The following is a 25173-nucleotide window of genomic DNA, read 5'->3' on the forward strand; positions in this document are numbered from 1 at the left end:
TGATATAAGCATAATGCAATACAATAATGCAAACAATATGCCTGGTAAATATTCAATGGATTTCAGCAATGTGATAGCTAAGTTTGTGAAAAAGAAAGAAAGAAATCATTCAACTTATTTCAACAAAATAAATATAAAATCTTTAATTAAATAAGTATTAGTGCTTTTTAAGAGAACCTTTTTTCTATTCATTTACATTATTTCCCATAAAAAGGGGCCTCCTGCTTTAAAATAACCTCAAGTCCTGAAAAGTCTTAATCCGCCACAGCCTACAATGAAATATTTTCCATATACATTTACTAATTTTTGACTATCAATGTTTGCTTTAATAGTACCACAAAATTTATAAGAAAATAGACTTACCTCACATTGAATTCCTTCTTTAGCTAATTCTACAGCTCCTTCCATTGCTTTTTGGACACCCAGAGAATGTGCAACTATGGTAACATCCGATCCTTAAAAAATTATTCTTATTATTTTGGCATTATATTAATGTATATATTTAGTTTATTAAATTATAAGCTTTAAAAATTAACTTTTAGTACAGTTGTTGCAATAAAACTAGTGTATCAACACGCAAATTCTAATAATATGTGCATTTACTATGACAACAACATAATTATCTATACTCTTGTATGCTGTAAAGCAGCTTTGTTCTGTTTTGTTAATTTGTTTTTTGTGTTAATAAGTTTAAATAACTTCTTAGATGTTTTAGATATTAATTCAGTCCTTGTCTGTACTGTATAATATCTGAAACATCATAAAACCCTGTGTATCACCACTAGGCAAAATAGAGGATTTTTTATGTTTTAAATATGACACTTTTAAACATTGTGAAAAAAGTGTCATAACTGAAACATCCAAAAATCCAATGATTTAAATAAATTTAATAAACAAAAAATTTGCATTCTCTTCTGGTAAAAATTGATTAAATACAATTTTAATAAAAAGTAAAGAAATTTTTTCAAGATTCAAATATCATAGATATTCAAAATGGATAAAAAGTTTCTAGAAAAAAAAAGAAAAAAATTAAAACTACACAAGTTTGTTATCAAGAGATAAAATATTTAAATTATATAAAAAATTTAATCAAAATTAGTGTATGAAAAAGGTTGCTAAAAATAAAGGTTCATTTCATAAATATTTACTTTATAAAACAAATACAAAAATGAAGGTTGTGTAGTAGGGTGGAGTGATTTTGAAAATTTTTGAAATTTGATTTGCCTGAGCAGCAAATCAATATCTTTTGGTGAAAAAAGAACCTTACTCTTTTTTTTTTAGTTTAGATGAGTTCTTGAGGTTCCTCTTTGGATTTTAAATTTTTGATGGGTCCTAATATTGTTTAAATTTTTTTTTTCTAAACTATATCAACTTGATACTTGGAAGAAGCAAAATAATATGCTGATTTTGAAAATAATATTTGTTTTTATTAAAAAATTAAAATTAAAAAAGTAGAGCTGTTTTTTCATTAAAAACCCCTGTCCTCAACAAAACGGGGGTTTTAAGGTATATTTTTGCAAGTATTTTTTTTACTAAAAAATTTTTTTAATAAAATTATTATTTATGAAACAAGCATTTTTTTCTGCTTTTTTTGAGTCCAAGGTTGATATGGTTTTGAAAAAAAAAAATTCAAAAATATTAGGACCTGTCAAGAATTTAAATTCCAAAGAGGACCCTCAAGATCTCATCAAAATCAAAAAATATTTTTTTACTTTTATCTTATAATTAATAGACATTGATTCGCGTCTCAGTAATATTGGTTTTTAAACTCTTTTTTTTTTTGCTATAAAATCGCTCCACCCTAATGTGTAGGTTTTATATTTAAACATAAAAAAAAAAAAAAAAAAAAAAGAATAAAAACAATAATATATATATATATATATATATATATATATATATATATATATATATATATATATATATATATATATATATATATATAAAACATAGAAACGAGGTTGGTAATTTTTTTCCGACCTCAAATATTTTAAAGTCGGAATGCCGACCCTAATTCTGAGGGTTGTGTATGTGTGTATATATATATATATATATATATATATATATATATATATATATATATATATATATATATATATATATATATATATCCTTATATCGTAGTCGAAAGAGACTTTTAAGGTAAAAAAAGTCTCTTTCAACAACATTTAAGCAACTTTAACAAATAAGCTACATTTTAATGTTGTCCAAAAGTTAAAACAATTAAAATAATGTGGAAATACATTAAGTTTTTTAGTTTTTTAAAAAACCGCAATATTAACAACTAGAATGTTTTTTAATCAATGTTGTTTTTTTTAAAAAAAAAGATATTTTTAAAACATGAGCGGAGTGTTCTACATTGACTATCTAATCACCTGCTGCTACAAGGGAGTGTTGCTACATCAACTTATAGCCTACTGCTACAAGGAAGTGCTGCTACATCGACTACCTTCAGCCTGCTGCTACAAGAAAGTACCACAATATCAACTGAGGGCTTGGTTTGGGCAAGCAACCTTGAGAAAGAAAGCAGGTAAGAATATAACGAAAACAAAAACATTTTTTTGATATACAATTTACATGTGACTTTTGTCAGTCAGTATATTAAAGAAATACTTTATTATTCGGGCTATAAATAAGAACAATTTAAAATTTTTCAAATGTTTTTGCTAAACTTTACTGTTTTTATTAATGCACAAGAAAGCAAGAAAACTAATGGCTATTTATTTGTAAAACATAATTTTTTATTTTTTAAGTTTTATATGTAAAAAGTCATTAATACTAATGTTCAAATATAAAATATTTGGTTGTTTTTACTACCCCCATTGAAATAGTCTGCACTGTTGTTGGATTCTCCAAATTGTGCATTTAAATCCGATAGTTTATTTCTTGATGAACTTTTGCTATCGACACTCAAAAATCTGCATTGTTATATTACTGAACTTTTTTAATGAAACTTTTAGGAGCCTATTTAAATCATTTTTTTAAGCTTTTAAATACATTTTTTCAAACAGAGAAATTGTTATGTTCATTATCTCTAGTAACTTGTTGTAATGTTAAAAACTAAGTAATAAAATATCAGACAGGCATCAGGTATTGTAAATACATTTAGAAAAAACATCTAATATAGCAATAACATTTTTAAAACTAAAAGACGAGAAAACAAATGAACGTAAGAAAAAAAATGAAAAACTTTCTCATTATATATTATAAAATTGTTGTTTTAAAATATAATATGTTTTTTTAATATGTATCAAATTCTACTAAAAATAACAACCACCCTAAAAAAAAAAAAAATACAAAAGTTGTATAAAAATTAATTTTTTTTTTTTAATTATTACATTTTTCTAAGTTTATTTATTTAAAACTTGATAATTTGTTACAATTTTGTTTCCTTTTTTTAGTATTATTCTTTCTTTCTCATTAGATAAGTTAAGCTTTTTGACGCAAATTATTGAAATATATATATGTATATATATATATATATATATATATATATATATATATATATATATATATATATATATATATATATATATATATATATATATATATATGTATATATACTCTTCCAGTTGACTTTCCAAAATTGTTCCAATGACTGTCCAAAAATGCTAAAAAAATTGCACTGTACTTTAAAGTTTTTATCAGCATCATCAATTGTTACAGAAAAATACTTTAGTGCTATAGACTTTTTTTAATTACAAAATTGAGAACATCTTTAAGTGATAATTGATAGAAATTTTAAGTTTCAGTCTTCTATATTAAAAGTTTAGTTAGGTTGTGATTTGTTATACCTATTTAGTACTATATCACACAAAAATGTAATATTAGATGCAATTTTTCATTATTTGGAAAATAACTAAAATTACTTATAATTACTTAAGTTACTTAAGTTTTAATATTAATATTATTTTTAAAATATTACTTTTATTAAAGTAAACCCTTAATTAGGGGTGTTCAAGTAATGGAAAAAAAATTAAGTAATTTTTTAACTCAAGTAATTTTTTTCCATTACTCAAACACCCCTAGTTATAATATCTTGTTTAATTCTTGTTATAATATCTATATTTTATTTATGTTATAATATCTATATTTTATTTATGTTATAATATCTACATTTAACTCATGTTATAATATATTGTATCAACTTGTTTCTCTGTTCAGCAGCCTTGTTCGTCAGGTCATAACCACAATTAAGTAGCCTCCTCATCTGTAGTGGCCTTCTAGGGCTAGGAGAGGTGAATTAAAATTAAAAAAACAAAAAAACATCTACATTTATTTCATGTTATAACACCTACATATATTCATGTTATAAGGGTCAGGATAACAAAATCAGTTTTTGCTATCTAATAACATCTGCCCAACATTTATATATAAAATGATATATAACTACGTCTGTCCAACAACATCTGTAAACACACTGAGGTTTAACAACAATTATCCAACAACATCTGAAACTTCATTGATGTCTAATAACATCTGTGTAAAAAGTATATGATTACTACAGATGTAGTTAAATCTTTTCAAATATGTTAAGAATAACTACATCTGTATAACTACATCTGTGAATTCTACAGATGTAGTAACATCTTTTTAATCATATTAAATATAACTACAGGATTTTATGAAATTATTAAATTATAATGCATTATTTTAACCAGATGTAGTTACATATATGGTTTTTTCAGATATAGTTACATCTGGAAAAAATTATTAAATAATAATGCATTATTTTAACAAGATGTAGTTTTATTTATATGATTTTTTTCAGATGAAACTATCTGGTGGAAATTCTTCCAGATGTTATTGGAGTTGGAGACAAATTACCAGATGTAGTTACATCTTCCTAAAGATGTATTAGGGGTCATTGAATTTTCAGATGTTATTTGACATAAGTTGTTGGAGTAAAAAAAAAAATACAGAGGATCTTGGACAAAAATGTACAGATAATCTAGGACTATTCTACAGATGTTGTTGTACAGATGTAATCTTTCATCATGTTATAATATCTACATTTAATTCATGTTATAACATCTACATTTAACTCATATTATAATAACTACATTTAATTTATGTTATAATATCTACTTTTAATTCATGTTATACTATCTATAATATGTTATAATGTTTAATTCTGGTATCAAAGGTCTTCAAATATATTCATAAAAATTCATAATACAATAAATTTGTTAATCATAACTTGACAAATACTTTATTCAAATGTTTAAATGTTAAACTCTAAATCTTTTTTTTTACCTTCTCTTTCTATCTTTGCTTTACCAATAGGTATAAGATAATCTGGACTTAATTTTTCTTCATCGACTTCAAAAATTTTACCATACATTATTTCATTTTCAAGAAATACAACTTTAAAAAAATATTATGAAAAAATTTATTATTTAACTTTAAATAAACACAATTTTAAAACATAAAATAAATTTAAAAAAACTAAAATAAAATTTTACACATTTTATTGTATAAAATCACATACAAGTGTTTATTCTAATATGCCAAGAATTTAACAAACCTGGATCATTGTCTCTAATGGCAGATTTAAGAAGGCCTTTGGCATCTTCAGCTGACCAAGGAGAAATAACCTATAATTTAAAACAATTGATGATAACCAACCTCTGAAACCCAAGCAATATTACAAATATGTTTTAATTAACTAAAAGTAATACCAATTAGTGGTATATGTATTAGCTTTATAGAGATTCCAAAATGAAACTTTATTTTTTATATGTTGATTTATTTTAAAAGAATTATAAAGTGATTCAACAACTTTATTTTATTTAAAAGAAAAAAGTTTATTATATACTAATCATACTTTAATGGAGGGATACAAAGAAAACATTTAGCAAAAATATTTAAAAAAAAATTATTTAAAATGTAGTTTTTTGTCAAAAACTCAAATAAACAAAAGATTTGCATTTCACCCTCACATATTATTTAATTATTTTAATTAAAATTGCTTATGTAAAAAAAACAACAGATTAAACTAATAGTTATTTACATAAGTTAAAGTTTAAATAATAAATAACAAAGTATAATATTTGTTAAAATACATATATTACAAAATTATATGGTACATATACTTATATTGCACATCATACAGTTACAATGTATTGTACAATATATAATATACAATATTACATATAAATAAAACTTATTATACAATAAACTTATTTTAATCAGTTATTATTTATCACAAATATGCAGACAACATCATACAATACATAATCATAATAATTTTATGTTTCTATGATGAAAATATGGTGACAAACTATTTTCAAATTTTTTTTTGATTGCATTAAGTATAAATTATTACAGTTTATTATAAAAATATAATTAAATATATCTATCTTATAATGTGGATTAAGTTTATGCATAAACCAAAACTAATGACAATATATTAAATGGCCATCTGTGGTGATTTCAGTTCATACATCAACTAAGAGTTTAAATAAATATACAATATACAAATATTGTTTATACTTTAGAACAAGGACTGCAGAGTCTCAAAACAGACTCCAGATTCAAAAATCACTAATAGATTATTTCTTCATTATTTTTGGTATCTAGGAGCTCCAAAATGTAAAGAAGCTTATGGACTATTTTTTTGGGAAAAAAATTAGGACTATTAGGTTAGAACAATCAATTTTTGAATGTAGAGTTCTCAAGTATAATGGCACCAAGGACTCTAGAACTCTGGAATTCTTACAAACAGTAGAATCCAAACCATTAAACCTCATGAATTTTTTTTTATTGGAGATTATAAGTCATACAACATTTTTAGAGCTCCTGGACACAAGTGACCAGAAAAAAACAGAGTTTGGATAAGAGATATCTGCATCCCATGTGGAATTCCAATGTTCAGAGTGTTTATAAGCATTTAACTTGTTTGAGCTAAGTTATTTAATAACTAGAAAAAAAACCCAGTAAACTCTGGTTATGAGGAACTATACACTATATTCAAAAAGTAGCAGGCGTTGCTACTAAATTACTAAGATAATTTAAGAGAAAGTCAGTTTGTCTAAGACTTTTAATTCATAAATTATTACAACAATTGTGAATTCAACAGATAACATTCTGATCATTTGCTGACATACCACATGCATTTTATTGTTTAATGTGTTGACAAGCATTTGCAAACTCATTGTATATATTAAATTTGTGGTATATGATGATTTTGTTGTGAATGTTAACTTTGTTTTAAATGTTGACTTGTTGTGTTTAATTAACAATTAACTAATTGAATATATTGATTAGAAACATATAAAAACTCACATTGACATGTTATCAACTAGTTGTATTTTTTAAATTATTGTATAATTGACTAACTGTTGACAGTATTTGTCATATGTGTTGAACTGCCATATATGTTCTAGATCTAAAATTGATTTTTAAAATTTATATTAAATTAGTTAAACTTATGTTATTGCATAATTTAACTAAAATGCTATAATATACCTTCAATCCAGGTACATGTCCATACCATGCAGCATAACACTGTGAATGCTGAGCAGCAACTCCTGCAGCAGCACCATTTGGTCCACGAAACACAACAGGAACTTTTACCTAATTTTTTGATAAAAATTTTTAAACATGTTTTACATATAACCATGTATAACTTTTACATAACCTTAGAAAATTAGTTAAATAAGATGAATTGTATCTAATTTATGAACTTTATTTCTTTTTGCATACTTTTTATATAGTAAGGTAGAGTAATGTTGCTCAATGTTGTATACTTTTTATAGAGTAAGGTAGAGTAATGTTGCTCAATGGGGTAATAAGGGTCTAATCAACATTTATCAGTTTTTCAGAAAAAAGACTTTGGGCAAAATCTTTTTTTTACTGTATATTTAAGGTGGTTAAAACTATATTTCAATTATCAGCGTACTAAGCTTCTTAAAATTTGAAGATTTTGTTTTAAAATGGCACACACATTTGAACGGAGATTTTTATCAAAATTCTTAAACTTCCAAAAACGGTTATTAAAAAAGGGCTAAAAATCTAAATTTATCACACATTTTATACAACCAATGGCAGAATTCCTTGTCTTAGATATCAAAAATACTACTCATTCTCTTTGGATGCTTCCAACACATCAATTTATCTCTTTTAACTATTTTTTTGCACAAATAAATTACAATTACAAGCTAAATTTAAATTATATTTTAACATTAACTCAAATGTTCATGAGTTAAAAAATGATAGTAAAATAAGCTATGTTGTATAAAATGATAAATATTAACACTAGTTTGCTTGTCACTTGGCCAGAAAAAATTTAAAAAAGGAGCATGCAAGTGAATTAACAACATCTTGCTCAGCATTTTCAATTTCATTTATCATCCTAATCCAATGAAATGTACTATATTTACACAAAATATAATTCACTAACTTAAAATGTATTGATGTTAAATTGTTGATTACATTGATTTCATAAAATTACATTGATACCAATAAAAGAAAAAATGCCTGTAACAATAACATCTTCACTTGTCTATTTTTTAGGTTTTTAATTTTTTTTGTATTAGTTATTTTAACAAAGTATACTATGTTAAAATTTGTTAAAAACATTTCAGGTAGATGACTTTGTTTAATATATACACTTGCAGATGAAAATCTATGTTTTATGAAAGATGATTGGATATGGAATGATGTGAATTTTTTTTTGTGATTTATCAAGGTCACATGGGTTTCTTGAACATCTAAATTGGGTATAAAAAAAACTAGACAAAAATAATTAACTTGATAATTAACGATATTTTATAATAACTTTTAGAGTTTTTAATCATTTCATTAAATTCCTCGCGCTGTAAGTGTAATCACCCTGTAAGTGTTATCACTCTCTAAGTGTAATCATCCTGTAAGTGTAACCACCCTGTAAGTGTAATCACCCTGTAAGCATAATCATCCTGTAAGGTACATATATATAAGTATAAAGAACAAATTTTATAAAGTTATGGTTACTTTTTTAATATATTTTTATTTTTTATAACTAATATTTTAATGTTATTTTTAAAGCTTGAAATCTCAAATACACTTGGTAATTTTGAGGAGCAAAATAATACTGGCCATTATTGCTTAAATTTATATGTATTTTTATACAAATATTTAAAAGTTATTTTTAAAGCTTAAAACCTCCAAATACACTTTTTGAGGAGACAAGGGAAGGTCATTCTGAGGAGACAAGGAGAGACTTGCTTAAAGTTTACTAGTTCAATATAAATTTTAGAATTTGATCAAAGTTTTTATTCTTATTTTATTAGGTTCTCTTAATTGTATGAAAAAACAAAATCTGAAATTTACGGTAGCATGTCCTGGACAAACTAACACAGAATTACCATCGACTATTTGCAGTGATGAACTTTGAATGCATTTTGCAAAGCCATAACTTTTTTGAAAATTAAAAAAAAACAATTAATCTTGATCTTCACATTATAATTTTTTATATCTAGTGAACTTTTATTATTTTATACAAGAGACTTTTGAAATAACTAAATCCATTACTTTTTCTATTATATATTACCGTTTACTCTTATTTTTATTATTACAAAATGAAACAAATTTCAGAATGTAACTTTTTTTTCATTACATTTTATTTTCATAAAATCCAACACAGAAATAGTAAAAACTCATAAAGTTTTTTATTTGCTTCTGCTACCTTGCTGATATTTGTGTTTAGACAGGGTCTGTCTCTAAATACAAACATGGATACAGATAAAAACAACATAAAATCATGTATATCAGTTTCCACACATATTTATTGGATGTAAATAGACTTAAGTTGTATTAAAAAACAACTGTAGGGTATTAAATAATAATATAAAAACTTACGGTTCCAGCACTCATATAGAAAGTCTTTGCTGCAGAATTAATAATCTTAAAACAAAATTTAATAAGAAACTTAATTTTATTTTGGCATTTAAAACTTTAAAAAATAAAAAAGGAATTTTAAATTTAAATTTAGGAAAATTTAAATTAAAAAAAAAAAAATAATAACAAGTATTTTTTGAAAAACTATGGTTTCTTTAACTACCTTACATTTGTGAAAAAGATTTAACACCATCAGTTTAAAAAGTAAACAATAGAATAAATAGAAATAGATAAAAACAATAGAATAGAGTATAAATTTACATAAAAATTTTTTAAAAGATAATTTGTAATAAAAACTAAAATATTTTTTTTGCTAATAACAGTCATAACTAGGGTTTGGCGGTTTTTCAAAACCGGTTTTAAAAAACCAGTTTTTCAATTACGAAAACCGGTTTTCTATTTTTTACCATTTTTATTATATATTGTTATTATACAATAGCATTTTGTTACGTTATTTGTGTAATCTGTTTCCTTTTTTTTTAACACGCTTCTTCAAATTTATCCCTTATCATTTTTGTAAAATGATACGTAATAATTACCTAATAGAAACAGTTGGTTGACTGAAAATACACGCAATGTTGACACAAATTTTTAGAAAGTTTTTCCAAAATGGCTTCCCGAAAATATGCACTTTTCGAAAAGCTTCTCAAATAATTGGGATTTATTATTCTTTTTTAAAATGTATTTACGTGTAAGATTATATTGTGTTTATGCAATTAAAAATAACTAATTTAAATCGTTTATATATTAATAGTATACATAATACTACTATGATATTTATATCTATTTATTATGTTATGGTAATATAATTATGATATGAGCTTAAGCTCTTATCAACGTGGTAATATTATTTAAAGTTACAATTAAAAAAGGTAAGGCATTTTTGTTTCAAAAATATTTATTCAATAATTTAATTTCATTTCCGGATAATAAAAAAAAAAGAATAAGTCAGAAGTTTGGAATGCTTTAAAAGGTCAGGGATAGAAAAAGCAATCTGCAAATATTGTAATAAAATGTTGAGTTGTAAAGGTTCATCAACAAGTAATCTACATAATCACTTAAAATCAGTTCATAAAATTGATATTGAAAATAAATCAGAAATGTTCAGCAAAGAAGATACTGGTCCTTCATCTTTTTTAAAAGAAAAAACTAATATTTTAAATTTTATGCAAGTAAAAAAGAGTAGCTTACAAGAAATCCTATCAAAACTTGCTGCAATGGATGGGTTTTCTATAAATAGCATTACGAAAAGCTCATTCATATGAGAGTCTCTTCAACAACGAGGATATTCATTACCAAAAAAAAACTCTAGAGTAATGGACCTTATTCATGCATTTTATGACGAAGCAAAACTTGAAACTATTACAGAATTAGATTCATCAAAAATGAGTGGAAAAAATTTTTCTATAACTTTAGACGAGTGGACAAGTAAAAGAAATCATAAATATTTAAACATTAATGTACATCACTAAGCAGAAGATTTTAATTTAGGATTAGTTCCAATAGCTGGTTCTTGTGATACTCAGAGAACATTAGAATTAATATCTGGAAGACTTAAAATATTCAATTTGAATCTAGAAACTGACATTGTTGCTGCAACAAATGATGGTGCTGCTGTTATGATAAAATTTGGCAAATTATCATGTATAATTAATCAACTATGCTATTCACATGCAATCCACCTAGCAGTTACTGATGTATTATATAAACATAGAGAAATGGTTGAAGCTGAATCCGAAGTAAATGGTTCAAGTGAGGAATCAGATAATGAAGATAAAGACAAATATGACGAATATGAAGAACCTTTTTCTTATATTTGTAACCAAGAGCATCCTATTTCTATTTTGTCTGACAATTGCAAACATTCCGTTTCACAAATTATAAAAATTTGTAAATTTTTTCGAAAATCTCCAGTAAGAAATACCATTCTTCAAAATTATATAAAATTAAAAAAAAGAAAAGAGTTAAATTTAATTCTTGACTGCAAAACAAGGTGGAATAGTATAGAGGAAATGGTTGAAAGATTTTTAGCAGTAAAAGAATGTGTAGTTTTAGCATTGAATGATCTTGGTTCAGTCTAGCAGTAGAAGGCTTAGAGCGACGAGATGCCACTTTATTAACTAGTGAAGGTATATTTTCATTTCTATTAAATGAACTGAAAAATATAAAGTCTAAAATAAGTTTGAATCTATTAAAGGCTTTAAAAGAAAGAATTCAAGAAAGAAGACAAGTTGAATTAGCATCTCTTTTACTTTTTTTGCAAAATCCGGAAAACATTTCTGGCTCAGCAAAAAAATCTAGTATACTTTCTTTAGCTTCAAAAACCGACATTATTAAATTGTCTGAAAAGTTATTGTCTACAATATTTCAAAATTCTATTATAAACACCGCTTCAGATCAAGAGGAAATCGAAGAAACTAATTATCAGAGTAAAGCTTTTTTAAAAGAGGTCATTGAAAATTCAATTAATAAGTTTCTTGAAGAGCCTGCAGAAAACATCACTAACCCAAAAACACTGAGGGCTGTGTTTTCATTATTTGAGGCAACACATAAAAGAACCAAAAACTTAGATTTATTATTTGATGCACTTAAAACTATAAAACCAAGCTCAGTACCTAGTGAACACGTATTTTCAATTGCAGGCACCAGACTTAGCCACCGTTCAGTGGACATATCATGTTTTTTAAAATCGTATTTTCTTAGAAAAAATTACGATAAGTGAAATAAATATAATAATTATACAATGAGTGAAATAAATCTCATTATTCAATTTTTTTTGAAAAATTCGAAAACTGGTTAAAACCGGTTTATGGGGAATTTGGAATTCGAAAACCGGTTTTTCAAAAAGTCGGTTTTTGTCCAAACCCTAGTCATAATACTATTCTTAATGATCATCAGGGCTTTAACTGCTAGTATAAAGAATAAAATACTTCAGCAGAATTTCTGGTGATGGAATGTTATAAACAAAATGATTTTAACAGTAAACCATGAATTTACAGAATTAAGTTATTGAGTACTTTTCAGTGATTGCCTTTTTATTTATTTTTTAATTGCTTGAGCCAACAAACAAAAAATAACTTGCAGAAGCAATAAAAATTTAAAATATTTCACAAAAAAAAACACCTAACAATTATTACAAATATAGCTTATTAATAATAAATTTTATTAGATATCTGAAAGAATAAATCATTTTCTTTGATTAAAATATTTAGTTTTAAATAAAAATTGATGATTTTTTTTTTCAACAGTTTTCTAGTGAAAACCTTTACATTTTAATCTAAAAACAAACAACAAAATAAACATCTAAACTGTGCATAAGTATTAACCTGATCAATTGCTTGCATGGCAAAGTTGAAAGTCATGAACTCACATATTGGTCTTAAACCAGCCTAAAGAAAACAAACATTACCCAACATAATAACAAACATTACCCAACATGATAATTTCCAAAATGCATTTCAAATCACAATACAACAAAAATTAATAATAAATAAAAGATAAAGCTATTACCATAGCAGCGCCAGTAGCTATACCCGCAAATCCCATCTAAAAAAATTAAAAATTAAAACTTTCTTTATCCTCAAGGTATTTAAGTAAAATTTTAAAAATAAATATAAAAATCTAAAAAAATTCAAGATATATTTCAAGTTCCTTTATTATTTAACTACATGTATTTTTATAAGAAATAAAAAAACAAAAAAAAGAGCAATAACAAGATAACCCAAAATATACATAAGAAAAAGCAATATAAAACCAGATTGAATTACTGAAAAATACCTTGCTTAAATTTTATCTCAATTGCTCAATGTTTAATCTCAATGTAATCAAAGACCTGTTGACTACTTCTGGATTAAAAAAATGGCTTTTTTTTTAAATTATTATTTGTCTAACAAACTAAATGTTATTCTTAAAATATTAAATTATAACACAAAAGCTGGGTTAGAATTGTTTTATTTATGGTTGTTCAGTCACAATTAGATATACTTGATTTTTTAGTTCTTTAAAAAAATGATTTTATATATTATATTATATTACATTTATATTTTATATATTATATATCTATTTTATATATATATATATATATATTTTTTACATATTATATTATATTACATTTATATATTATAACCACTATTAAGTTGGGGTTTACTAGAAAAAAAAAGAATAGAGTTATAGAGCAAGGAAACGGTTGCCAGAAGACTTAAAAAGTTGAAGGTTGTATGAGTCAAGAAAACATGAAGATTGAAAAGAGTTCCTCAGGGTTGAAGTGCGGTGAAAAAAAGTACGACAAATAAAAGTTTTTAGAGCATGCAGGGGCAGATACAGTAAAATGATGAGACTTTGATGAAGGACAAGTAAAGAGAAAATGAGTTTCAGCTGATGGAACTAGAGATAATAGCTCCTTTGAGCAGCGACCATGATAGTATTTGTAGAAAAGAGAAAGAGGTGCAACTTTACAACAATGAGAAAGAAGTTCAGCAAATAGATCCAATCCAACTAAATTTACAATGTGTTTTTGGACCTTGTCTAGAAGAGAAAGAGCATCATTAGAAGAAACAGCCTAAATATGACAACAGTATTCCATACAGGGACAAATAAGAGATTTGTAGAGATAAAGAATGGAACCAGGAGTAAGAAAATGGTAAGCATGTTAAAGAGAGGAAACCTAAGCAGATGCTAATTTAGCAATCAATTGTATATATGGTTTACATGAAAGGTCAGTAGTAAATAATAATTCAAGATGTAAAGAAAAGGACTCAGTTAGAGCGTTCCCATTCATTAATATAGGAATGTTGACAGTATTCAGATAGTTGTTTTCAGTAAATAACTGAGTTTTGTTGCAGTTAAAATTTACAAGCCATTATGAGCCCCAATTTGTGACAGAAGTAAGATCAGATTCAAGATCGGCTGCCTGCTCTAAGTGATCAAAAAGAGAAGACTTCTTGTCAAGACAGGAGTATAAAGTTGATTCATCAGCAAAAAGAGCTACTTTAGATGTAAGGTTGTCGAGAAGATCATTAATGTAGATAAGAACCAAGAATAGAACCTTAAAGTACCCCAGAAGTTACTGGAAATAAAGAAGAGTGTTAACCTTTGAGGATGACTTTAATAAAATGGTTAGAAAGAAATGATTTCATAATCTCAAAAACTTTCCCAGATACACCATGCAAAATAAGCTTATGGAGAAGAGCATTCCAAACTTTGTTGAAAGCCTTAGATATGTCAAGGGCAATAGCCTTTGCCTCCCTGCCTCCGTCTAATGCACAATAAAATCTTTCAATCACAGCAGTCAGCTGTAGAGCGATAGGATCTAAAACCATATTGAATCTCTGGCAGTAAGTTATTTGACTGAAGATGGGATGTGAGAAATTCATTTATCAAAGACTCAAATACTTTGCTAATAACAGAAAGAAGACTGATTGCATGATAATTGAGGGGTTGGAATGTTCACCAGAATTTTTAAAAATTGGAACAACAGATGCCATTTTCCAGCAGGCAGGAAAACAAGACTCAGTCAAGCACTTACTAAATAGTTTAGAGAGAACTGATGAGAGTTCTGGAGAACAATTTTGTAAGACTATGACAGAATTGTTGTCTGGAGGTTGTTAAAAGAGTTTTATTGAGATATGAGTTTAGCAACGGAAGCTGGAGTGATTTGAATGTCTAACAATGAGTTAACCTGATTAATTGGAATGGAAGGAAGAGAATGGCCATAGGATTCAAGATTCGAATTTGAAAAGTTCTTTGCAAAAAGTTTTGCCTTATCTTTGGAAGAGGTAATAAGAATCAATCCAATGAATGAGAGATGGAATGTTAGACCTACCTTTGTTAACAACACTGTTGAAGATTTTCCAAAAGTCTCTAGACCCTTACTTCTGAGATAAGATTTAGTTAACTGAGAATAATCAAGCTTAGCATCTGACAGCACTTTTTTACGTCGATTTCTTGCAATAATAAATAGCTGTTTGTACTCAAGAGAGTTGTTTTTGAAAAAGATGAAAAAAAATGATTACGGTTAGATATAGCACAAGAGGGTAAAAACAATGGAGCTGAATGAAGCTTGACTTGGAACTGACGAGAAGGAATAAAAGTTTTCATTCCTGCCTGAATCCAAGTAACGTAGAAGGCACATTTTTCAACTGAGGGAAAAGACATCAGCCCAAGGGTCGCCACAAAGAAAATCAAGAAAAGAATCCCAGTCAGCTTTAGAATGATAAAAAAAATATATTTTGGCACAATTTTTTTAAAAATAAAACAAAATATAAATGTCTACCAAGAAAAACAAACTTTGTTGTTTTACTCGAAGCTTGCCATCTCCATGTTAGCCAATCTCTCAAAGTCTTTAAAACATACGTAGCAATCTACAGACTTTATAATTTATTCAAGTGCATTTTATTCCAAAGAGTTTAAGTAAATAATGTCATTGTAGAATTTTTTTTCTTTTGAATCAATTTTGAAACATAATTTGTTTTCGTTTTATATGTTTTTTAAAATAAGCGTTTATTATCAATCGTATGACTTATAAATTTTATAAGAAGCTAAACAAAAGAATATTTTTTTATAGAGCCCGAGAACCAAATAAAGTTAAGGTTTCTATGCTAAAATATAATAAATATAACAAATATTCAAAAAAGACGTTGATCACCTTATTATATATTCTGAATCTTTTTTATTTTTATGTAAACAATGTGAACTTTTTTTCTTGTTCATCTAAGCCGTTTATTACTATGAAGCTTTTGTTTTCCTATCAAAGTGAAATTTTACGAATTCTTAAATTTTTAATTAATAAAGAATTTTGGTAAATGACATCATTTATTAGAGATATTTGCTGAACTCTTGAATTTTTAGTTAGAAAATATTTATAGATTTTACACTTAACAAATTTACAGACAGCTTTTTAATTATTAAAGCAATAATTTATGTTTTGTGGCAATAATTCGAGACAGATGGTGATTAAAATTGTCAATGTGTTGCAGCGCGCATTAAAAAACATATTATACTTAATATTTCCCAATTTATTTTATATTTGGGAAGTATTTTGCATTTAAACCTGTCTTAAAATTACAAATCAAAAAACTACCAAAATTGACAATAAAAAGTTTTTCATTAAACAATTTTAATTTTAAAATAACCTCGATAAACTTTTATGCAATCTTGACCAATAATAGTTCAACTTCAAAAATAAAATAAAATAAGCAATACATGTTTTACAGAACAAATTTCATTAAATATATTCTTGCACGATTAAATAAGAATTTCGAGAATACTTGTACCCGATGAAAAGTTTAGCAAATAAATACTGTTAATTAAACTTTCAAAGGTTAACTCTTTCTCTAGCAGCCGTTTTAAAGAAAATCTTTATGCTGCAACTGCACATTTAAAAAAATAAAATTTGGATGGCATAACATTAAAAACTAATTAAAATTCAAATATTAAAATCTCTTTAAAAACATAATAAACTATATATCAATAGAAAACAAAACTCATTTAATGTATAAAAAGAATGTTTTTCGAGATTTTTAATTACTTAGCTAAATACTCTTACACTTCTATGAGTTAAATTTTACTGTGTTATCACTGCTTTATTTTAGAACTAAGTTTAAAGAAGTTTTTTTTAATCAAGGGTTACTCAAGATTTTTTAACTTTGTCAAATGATAACTTTTTATAATACAATATGGCTCTTGATTATGTAATTAATCAAACCTTAGGAGCAAACAAATTATGTGTCTAAAGTGAAATTTTTTCAAAGGAATTTTAATAAGGATAATAATCATTTAATAACAATAAATATAACACAAAAATAATTTATAGCAATAGACAAGCTTAAAATATCTGAAATATTTTATTCATATTTTTAATGCGAAAACTTCACAAAATTTAGAAAATAAATTAACTAAAGAAATTCTTCAGTAATTTACAATTAAAAAACTTTTATATAAAATAAGTAACTAAAAAAAATCTATAGTAATCTATAATAATAATTTTAAAAAATTCTATAACTTGATTAAAAATATATATATATTTAGATTTCTTATCGAAATTCTACAATGACATCATTTACTAAAACTCTTTTGAATTAAACATGCTCGAATAAATTATAAAGTCTGTAGATTGCGACATATATTTTAAAGACTTTGAAAGATTAGCTAACATGGAGACGGCAAGCTTCGAGTAGAACAACAAAGTTTGTTTTTCTATTTTTTTTTAAACTTTTTTTTAATCATTCTCTTTAAAATGAACACAATTTGTCTCAGGATCCCTTTAAACAGAACACATACATACATAAAGTAAGTTACAAGTGTGTTAACACTGCGCCAGAGGTTCAGACAGAATACAAATATACATATATAAAGTAACTTTGGGTAAACCAACACCGCGCCAGAGGGTCAGACAGTACACAAACATACAGATAGCAACTTGTGGGTAAGTAAACACTGCACCAGAAGTTCCAACAGAAAACAAACAAACAGATAAAAATTTACGGGTGAGTCAACACCGCCAGAGGTTTAGAATACAAACATACATATAAAGTAGATTGCAGGTGATTACAGTAATTGAGGCACCTTAAACTATATAAACATGCAAAAAGAAATAATAAATAAATATTGCAATTAGCATGACCAATTTTAAATAGTGCTGATTAGAGTTGCGATAAAAAAAAAAAAAAAAAAAAAGTTTTTTTCCTTTGGCATTTCTTTGGGTCAAAAAAATGTTTTTTTTGTGTGGTTTTTTTGGTGCTTTTCTGCTTTTTCAAAGCAATTTTTTAGTTTTTTTTGTGCATAAATTTTGGAATAGTTTTCCTTTATTCTAATATTTTCCTTTATTTTAGTATATTTTTAATATATGACTATTAAAAGCACAATTTTCATTTGTCATGTACTTCCTAACAACTGTGATATCTTCAATATATATACAAACTATTCTTATCCTATAAAAGAGTTACCATTTTAATTTTAATAATGTAAATATATTAGTATATAATACCACGCCAATTAAATATCAGACTTCAAATGCTCAAAGAAACAAGCAATTTATCAATATTATTTATTTCTTTGAGGATTTGTATATTATGTAGTAATTTAGTCTTACATTGTTTGTTATATTTGCCAAAAAAATATAAATTACAAGTAGGCCCTAAAAAAAAGCCTCTTTACTAAACTTAACTTCAAGGAAAATTAAAACTCTTTTAATAATTATTATTTACTGAGATTTACTTCCCAGACCAGCTTACAATATTTGATAACGTACTTACCATATATATGTTACTGACAAAGGATTATAACTATATATCCAAAATATATACTTTTTACTTTTTTAGTTAGTTATGTAAATCTACAATAAAATTTAGTAATTTCTATAAGGTGGAGATTTGACGAGACCCAGCTTTAGTAGCTCAAAGAATAATTGAACTGTTCCATTTGTTGTAATAGTAAATTATTTTACAATAACTATTTTAAGTTTGATTTTTTAGGTCAGTAAAAATTAAATAGATTTATCTAAATATGTATAAATAAGAAGAGTGTGGTCAGAAAATAAATATGTTTAACGAAGAAGAGTGTGGTTAGAAAATAAATATGTATAAAGAAGAAGAGTGTGGTCAGAAAATAAATATGTATAAAGAAGAAGAGTGTGGTCAGAAAATAAATACATATAAAGAAGAAGAGTGTGGTCAGAAAATAGGAAGTAAAAGAACACTAAGGTTTAAAAAAAAAATTATTCATTATCGAAGAAGCAAAGCCAGCCATTAAAGTTGTGAATTAGTTTTAGAATGAAACCCTTAAGGTAAAAAATTTAGCTAAACTTTTTATTTTTTTATTTTTTGTAAACAAGGCTGTCAGCTTCCAACAGGGATGGAAATACTGCAGTACTTAGCTTACAACCAATCATTTTCCCCAGGAACATCAAAAAAAGCCACTATACTTGCTTGTCCTCCTCAGAAAAACTTTGAAAGATGTACAATGAAAAGTAAATGTGATTGTATTTTGGCCAAGGTAAAAGAGCCATGGATTAAAGCTGGATTTTTTATACTAAAGGATCAAAGTCTAGTAAAAAATCTTTCAAATCTGGACAATGAATATTCAAAACTTAAGAAGCATTAAAAAAGGGGATCCGCTGCAGATATAGCAAAGCAACAAGATTTTAAAGTTTACCTGAACAAATTATTCTGGGCTGGCATTCCTGATCTTAGGAATACAATAAAAAATGACAAAAAAAGATCTGATTCAGACAAGCTTGAGGATTTGGAGTTTCTGGAGGACCAAGAAGGGGAAAGAAGGCTTATGATTAGATCAGAAGTAAGAAGTACAGAAAAATAGTATGTATTTCTGTTTAACCAAAAAAAAAATTGCTTGGCTTTCTAGCCAACTTACTTACAATTTACATGCCACTGAAGACGGTTTAAAATAAAAATAGCTAAACAAAAAAAACAATGTTCACTCAATATTTCAATCTCTCGTGTAATTAAATTAAAATTAATAAGTAGTAAATAATTTGTTACATTTTTAGGCAATGGAGAGTAGCAGAAAGAGAAAGCAGCAAGTGAAACAACAATATAAAGAATTAGAGGGTACAACTAATGTTGAAAATAATAAAGATACTAGTGAGGACTCCTTGAGTGATACTGATTTTGATCCTGGAGAATGGTTTAAAAGAAAACCTTCACAACAAAAAGTCACTGCTGAAACTCCCATAGATGTTTTTGCTGGTAATGTAGCTCTTATGGCTATAATCAGTGATATTTCTCTAAGTGTTTTACATAAAGTTACAGGTGCAATTCTAACTCAATCAGGAGCTGATCTGATAGATTTCAAATGTAGCCAGTCTACAGCAGCTAGAAAAATGAAACATGCAAATCATAATATATGCATGATATCAAAAGAAGATGTTCAACAGGCAATAAATGAAACCCCATACCTATGCATAGTGCATTTTGATGGCAAAACATTAATTTAACTAAACAAAGGAAAAAGAATTAAAACTGATAGACTGGCTGTTTTCATAAATATTGAAGTTGAGACACACTTGCTTGGAGTACTTCCTTTACCATCATCCACTGGTGAAGATCAATGCAATGGTGTAATGGACCTCCTTAAGGAGTACAACCTTAAATCCAAAGTAGGAGGAATATGTTTTGATACTACTGCAAGTAACACTGGGTTAAAGAAAGGTTCTTTAATTAGAATATCCAGCAATTTAGGCAAATATCTTTTACTTATTGCATGCAGACATCATGTATGTGAATTAAGTATGGTTTATTTTTGTAATTCAGTTTCAGATGAACATTCCACAGCACCAGATAATCCCATTTTTTAAAAATTAAAAACAAATTTTGAAAATCCTGATTTTAATTACAATCAAACAGAACTGATAAAGTTTGATTGGAAAGTAGTAAGGGGAACTATTCTTGAGAAAGCTGCGCAAGAGTCTTTAAACTTTTGCCAAGAACACATTACAAATGGAAAAGAAATTAAATATTTTATCAGAGATGATAGAAAGGAGCTTGCAGAACTCATCGTAATTTACATTTCTTCATCTTTAGTAACACTAAGAAAACCTGGAGCAGTTCATCATGCTAGGTTCTTATCCAAAGCACTTTACTACCTAAAGCTACAGCTTCTTTCCAGCCATCTTGAGTTTGTAAACCAGAATAATAAACTCAAGACAGAAATCAGGCTAATAAGTGAATTTATAGTTAGCTTTTATGCTAAATGGTATTTACAGGCTAATGATGCTATAAGAGCTCCTTTTCTTGATATAAAAGCAATACACCAAATGCAAAAGTCTAGCATGCTGGTCTTCTCCATAAGCTTGCTTCATATGGTGTATCAGGGAAAGTTTTTGAGAATATCAAAGTCATCCTTGAAGGCCAACAGTATTCTTCATATCCAGTAACTTCTGGGGTACTTCAAAGTTCTATCCTTGCTTTGCTTCTTATGATATATTAATGATCATCCAGACAACCTTAAATCTAAGTTAGCTCTTTTTGCTGATAACTCAACTTTATACTCCTGCCTTGACTTAAAGTCTTCTCTTTTTGATTGCTTAGAATAGGCTGCCAATCTTGAATCTGATCTCACTTCTGTAAGAGATTGGGGCTCACAGTGGCTTGCAAATTTTAACTCCAAAAAAACTTAGTTACTGCAAACAACTATCGCAATACTGTTGACATTTCTATATCAATAAATGGAAACCCTCTGACTGAGTAATCCTCTTTACGTCTTCTTGGATTATTGTTTATTATTAACTTTTCATGTAAACCAATACAATCAATTGCTAAATTAGCATCCGCTAAGGTTACTTCTTTTTATCGTGCTCACCATTTTCTTACACCTGATTCCATTCTCTATCTATTCTCTTATTCATCCCTGTATAGAATACTTTTGTCATATTTGGGCTGGTTCTTCTAATGATGCTCTTTCTCTTCTAAACAAGTTCCAAAAATGCATTGTAAATCTAGTTAGACTCACTCTATCTGAGTGGGTCCAACTACCTAAGTCTCATTCATTTACTGTATCTGTTCCTGCATTCTTTAAGAACTTTTATTCCTCTAGTTTCTTTCTCCCTATTTCAATCCTTCACGACTCTTTAAGTTTTCCTGATTCATACAACCTACGACTTTTTAAGTCTTCTGTCAACCGTTTCCTTGCTCTAAAACTCTATTCTTTTTTTCCTAGTAATTCCCAACTTAATAGTGGCTGCACCCAAGTTGCACCCAAGTTGGGAGTGAATCAGGCCTCAGTAGGAGTAAATGAGTGCAAAAGCGGAGAAAAGCTCTCCTAAAACAAAGGTGGCGAGCCATGCGAGCTGCTCTTCTAAACAGCTTCTTATGAGAGCTTTTGGTTTTTGCACATTTGTTTATTCATTGACAAATTGCTTATTAAATACAAAATTTGGTTTTCTAATTGTTACAAGCATATGCAGTGCATGTGATGAATAAAATCGCCTAGCGCAATATTTCATGCTTGTAATACTGAAACATGTTATCAACGAGCACGATTATGTGCGCTCGACATCAAGTCTTCAAAGAATTCAGTTTTTTGTCAAAAAAAACAACAACTGAATTCTAATTTAAACTGAATGCGCGATTTAATTATTATCAAATAAATAATTTTTTATATACTTGATTATACACTTAATAAATATATAATAGACTTAGACTAATATATTAGTGTAAGTATATATACACTTACACAAATATAATATATAAATAAATTTTATACTGACATATATTTTGAAAAATGTGTTTGTGAAAATAGTGAAATTACATTTTAGCTTTTGTTGTTTGTGAGCACGCTTCCAAAAGTTTCAATTCAAAGCTATATTACAAATACATTTGTTATATGTATTGTTTATCGAAACTTTTTTTTTTTAAAATTCTTAGTTTCGTTTAGTTTTAACTTTTTTAATAAATAGACTTTAATATAAGCTTAACCGATATGAAGATATCAGTGAAAATATTTAGTTTATTAACTTATATTCGACAAAAAATATTCGATATTCCAATGTTTTGATGTTTTGAATTTTAAATAAAATAGTCATTAATTAATAGAATGTGATGGAACCTGTACGAATTCGAAACTATCCATTAAGTCCCTCGGACATCAAACAAAAACAGTCGCATTGGCAGTCATGTTGAATGAGGTGATAATATTGCAAAAAATTAGAGAAAATCCTTCAAGAATTTTTGTTAATTAAGATGTTATAAAACAATCATTATGAAGACTTGCCAAAAAAATGATATAATTTTTATTCCAGTGGAGAAAAATTTACTAATATTTACGCCATGCATTATTGCAGCATTGTTTCTTTTTTTTTTTGGAATTAAAAATTGATTTGCAATAGGGTGTTGTTCAGTTAGGTTATGCAAGAATGTGGTAAGGTTAGCAGTAAAAGAGATATAAAGATTGCATTACATAAAAAAGTGGTTATAAAGAGTTAAGAAAGATTCTATGACATGAAGAAGTGGTTATTAAAGCATTAAGAATAATTGTAAGAGTAATTGTAAGAAAGATTCTATCACATGAAGAAGTGGTTATTAAAGCATTAAGAATAGTTGTAAGAGTAATTGTAAGAAAGATTCTATCACATGAAGAAGTGGTTATTAAAGCATTAAGAATAGTTGTAAGAGTAATTGTAAGAAAGATTGTATCATGTGAAGAAGTGGTTATAAAAGAGTTAAGAGATCATGCAAAGAAGCCAATATAAAAAAACCAAAAAGTTGTTGAGAATTGATTGTAAAAATGCTAAAACCTGTTATGTTTAAAATTGTTCAAACAACAACATAATGTAAAATAATGTAAAGAATTATCTTAATTCCATTTTTATTTTTTTTGAATTTTAAACTTGATTTCTTTACAACTTTTTTTGCATAAATTAACTGCCAAACTGTTTATATTAAAGTATAGATAACTTTTATACGGAATTTATGTCATTTGTTTCTTATTATTGCTAAATTTCGACATGCTTATAAACGTACATTCAATATAAACATACAATGATATCACAAATTATCCATTCAACAATGCTTAAAACATTTTACTAAAAGAGTTGCTTACTAATTAACAATAATTTATTATTTAGTGAAGCTCAATTAGGTACTTAGATATAAAAAACAGCGTAAAAAATGTTTACATTTTAATAAAACGATCTTTTTAAAGGTTCTTTTAATGTTTACGTTTTCAGAACAATTTATGGCTTCCTCCATTTTGAATGGGGTGATAACAATCTTGTGACAACCTTGACCTAATCCATAAGTGAAGTTTTAGTTTGATTTTTTACGCTAGATATTTATAAATTTTACGCTAGATATTTATAAATATTGCGCTAGATATTTAATTTTTAAACATTTAAGTTTGGAATATTCATTGAAGTGTTGCAAGTTTTGATATTTTATTTCAATTTAAGGTAAAAAAGTATTTTATTGATATTTTATTGCAATTGATATTTTAATGCAATTCAAAGAAAAAAAGTACTTTAATGCAATTCAAAGTAAAAGTTCTAGTTGAGCAAAGTTTTTTGTCATATGGACAGTAAAAAATTGTACGAGTTGGGGAATAGTTCAACTTAACCAGGGTACGATTGAGCTAATAATATTATAAAGTTCAACTGGAATTAAAAAAACAAACATGCTAGATATAGCTTTCAAATAGAAGAAATAGATTGATTTTAATTTGAACTTATGCCGCATAAATTAAAATTAAAGTACATCACACTAAAATTATGCGTGACTTTATTTTGAATATAACTTCTTTATTTAACAATATGCATACTCTACTGTTTAAACATATTTTGACTTC

General features: G+C 26.5%; 1 protein-coding gene across 1 annotated transcript in view; it reads right to left on the minus strand.

Annotated features, from left to right (window-relative positions):
• LOC100207420 (pyruvate dehydrogenase E1 component subunit beta, mitochondrial) overlaps positions 1 to 25173 on the minus strand; it is a 57485-nt gene that overhangs the window by 14594 nt on the left and 17718 nt on the right. The window contains exons 5-11 of the mRNA XM_065818334.1: positions 13390 to 13425; positions 13206 to 13268; positions 9841 to 9885; positions 7468 to 7575; positions 5525 to 5594; positions 5254 to 5364; positions 364 to 455 (exon numbers count right to left, since the gene is read on the minus strand). Coding sequence (XP_065674406.1) covers positions 364 to 455; positions 5254 to 5364; positions 5525 to 5594; positions 7468 to 7575; positions 9841 to 9885; positions 13206 to 13268; positions 13390 to 13425 — 525 coding nt within the window. The remainder of the gene's footprint in view (positions 1 to 363; positions 456 to 5253; positions 5365 to 5524; positions 5595 to 7467; positions 7576 to 9840; positions 9886 to 13205; positions 13269 to 13389; positions 13426 to 25173) is intronic.

This window comes from Hydra vulgaris, chromosome 14 (assembly GCF_038396675.1).
Source record: "Hydra vulgaris chromosome 14, alternate assembly HydraT2T_AEP".
Lineage (NCBI taxonomy): Eukaryota > Metazoa > Cnidaria > Hydrozoa > Anthoathecata > Hydridae > Hydra > Hydra vulgaris.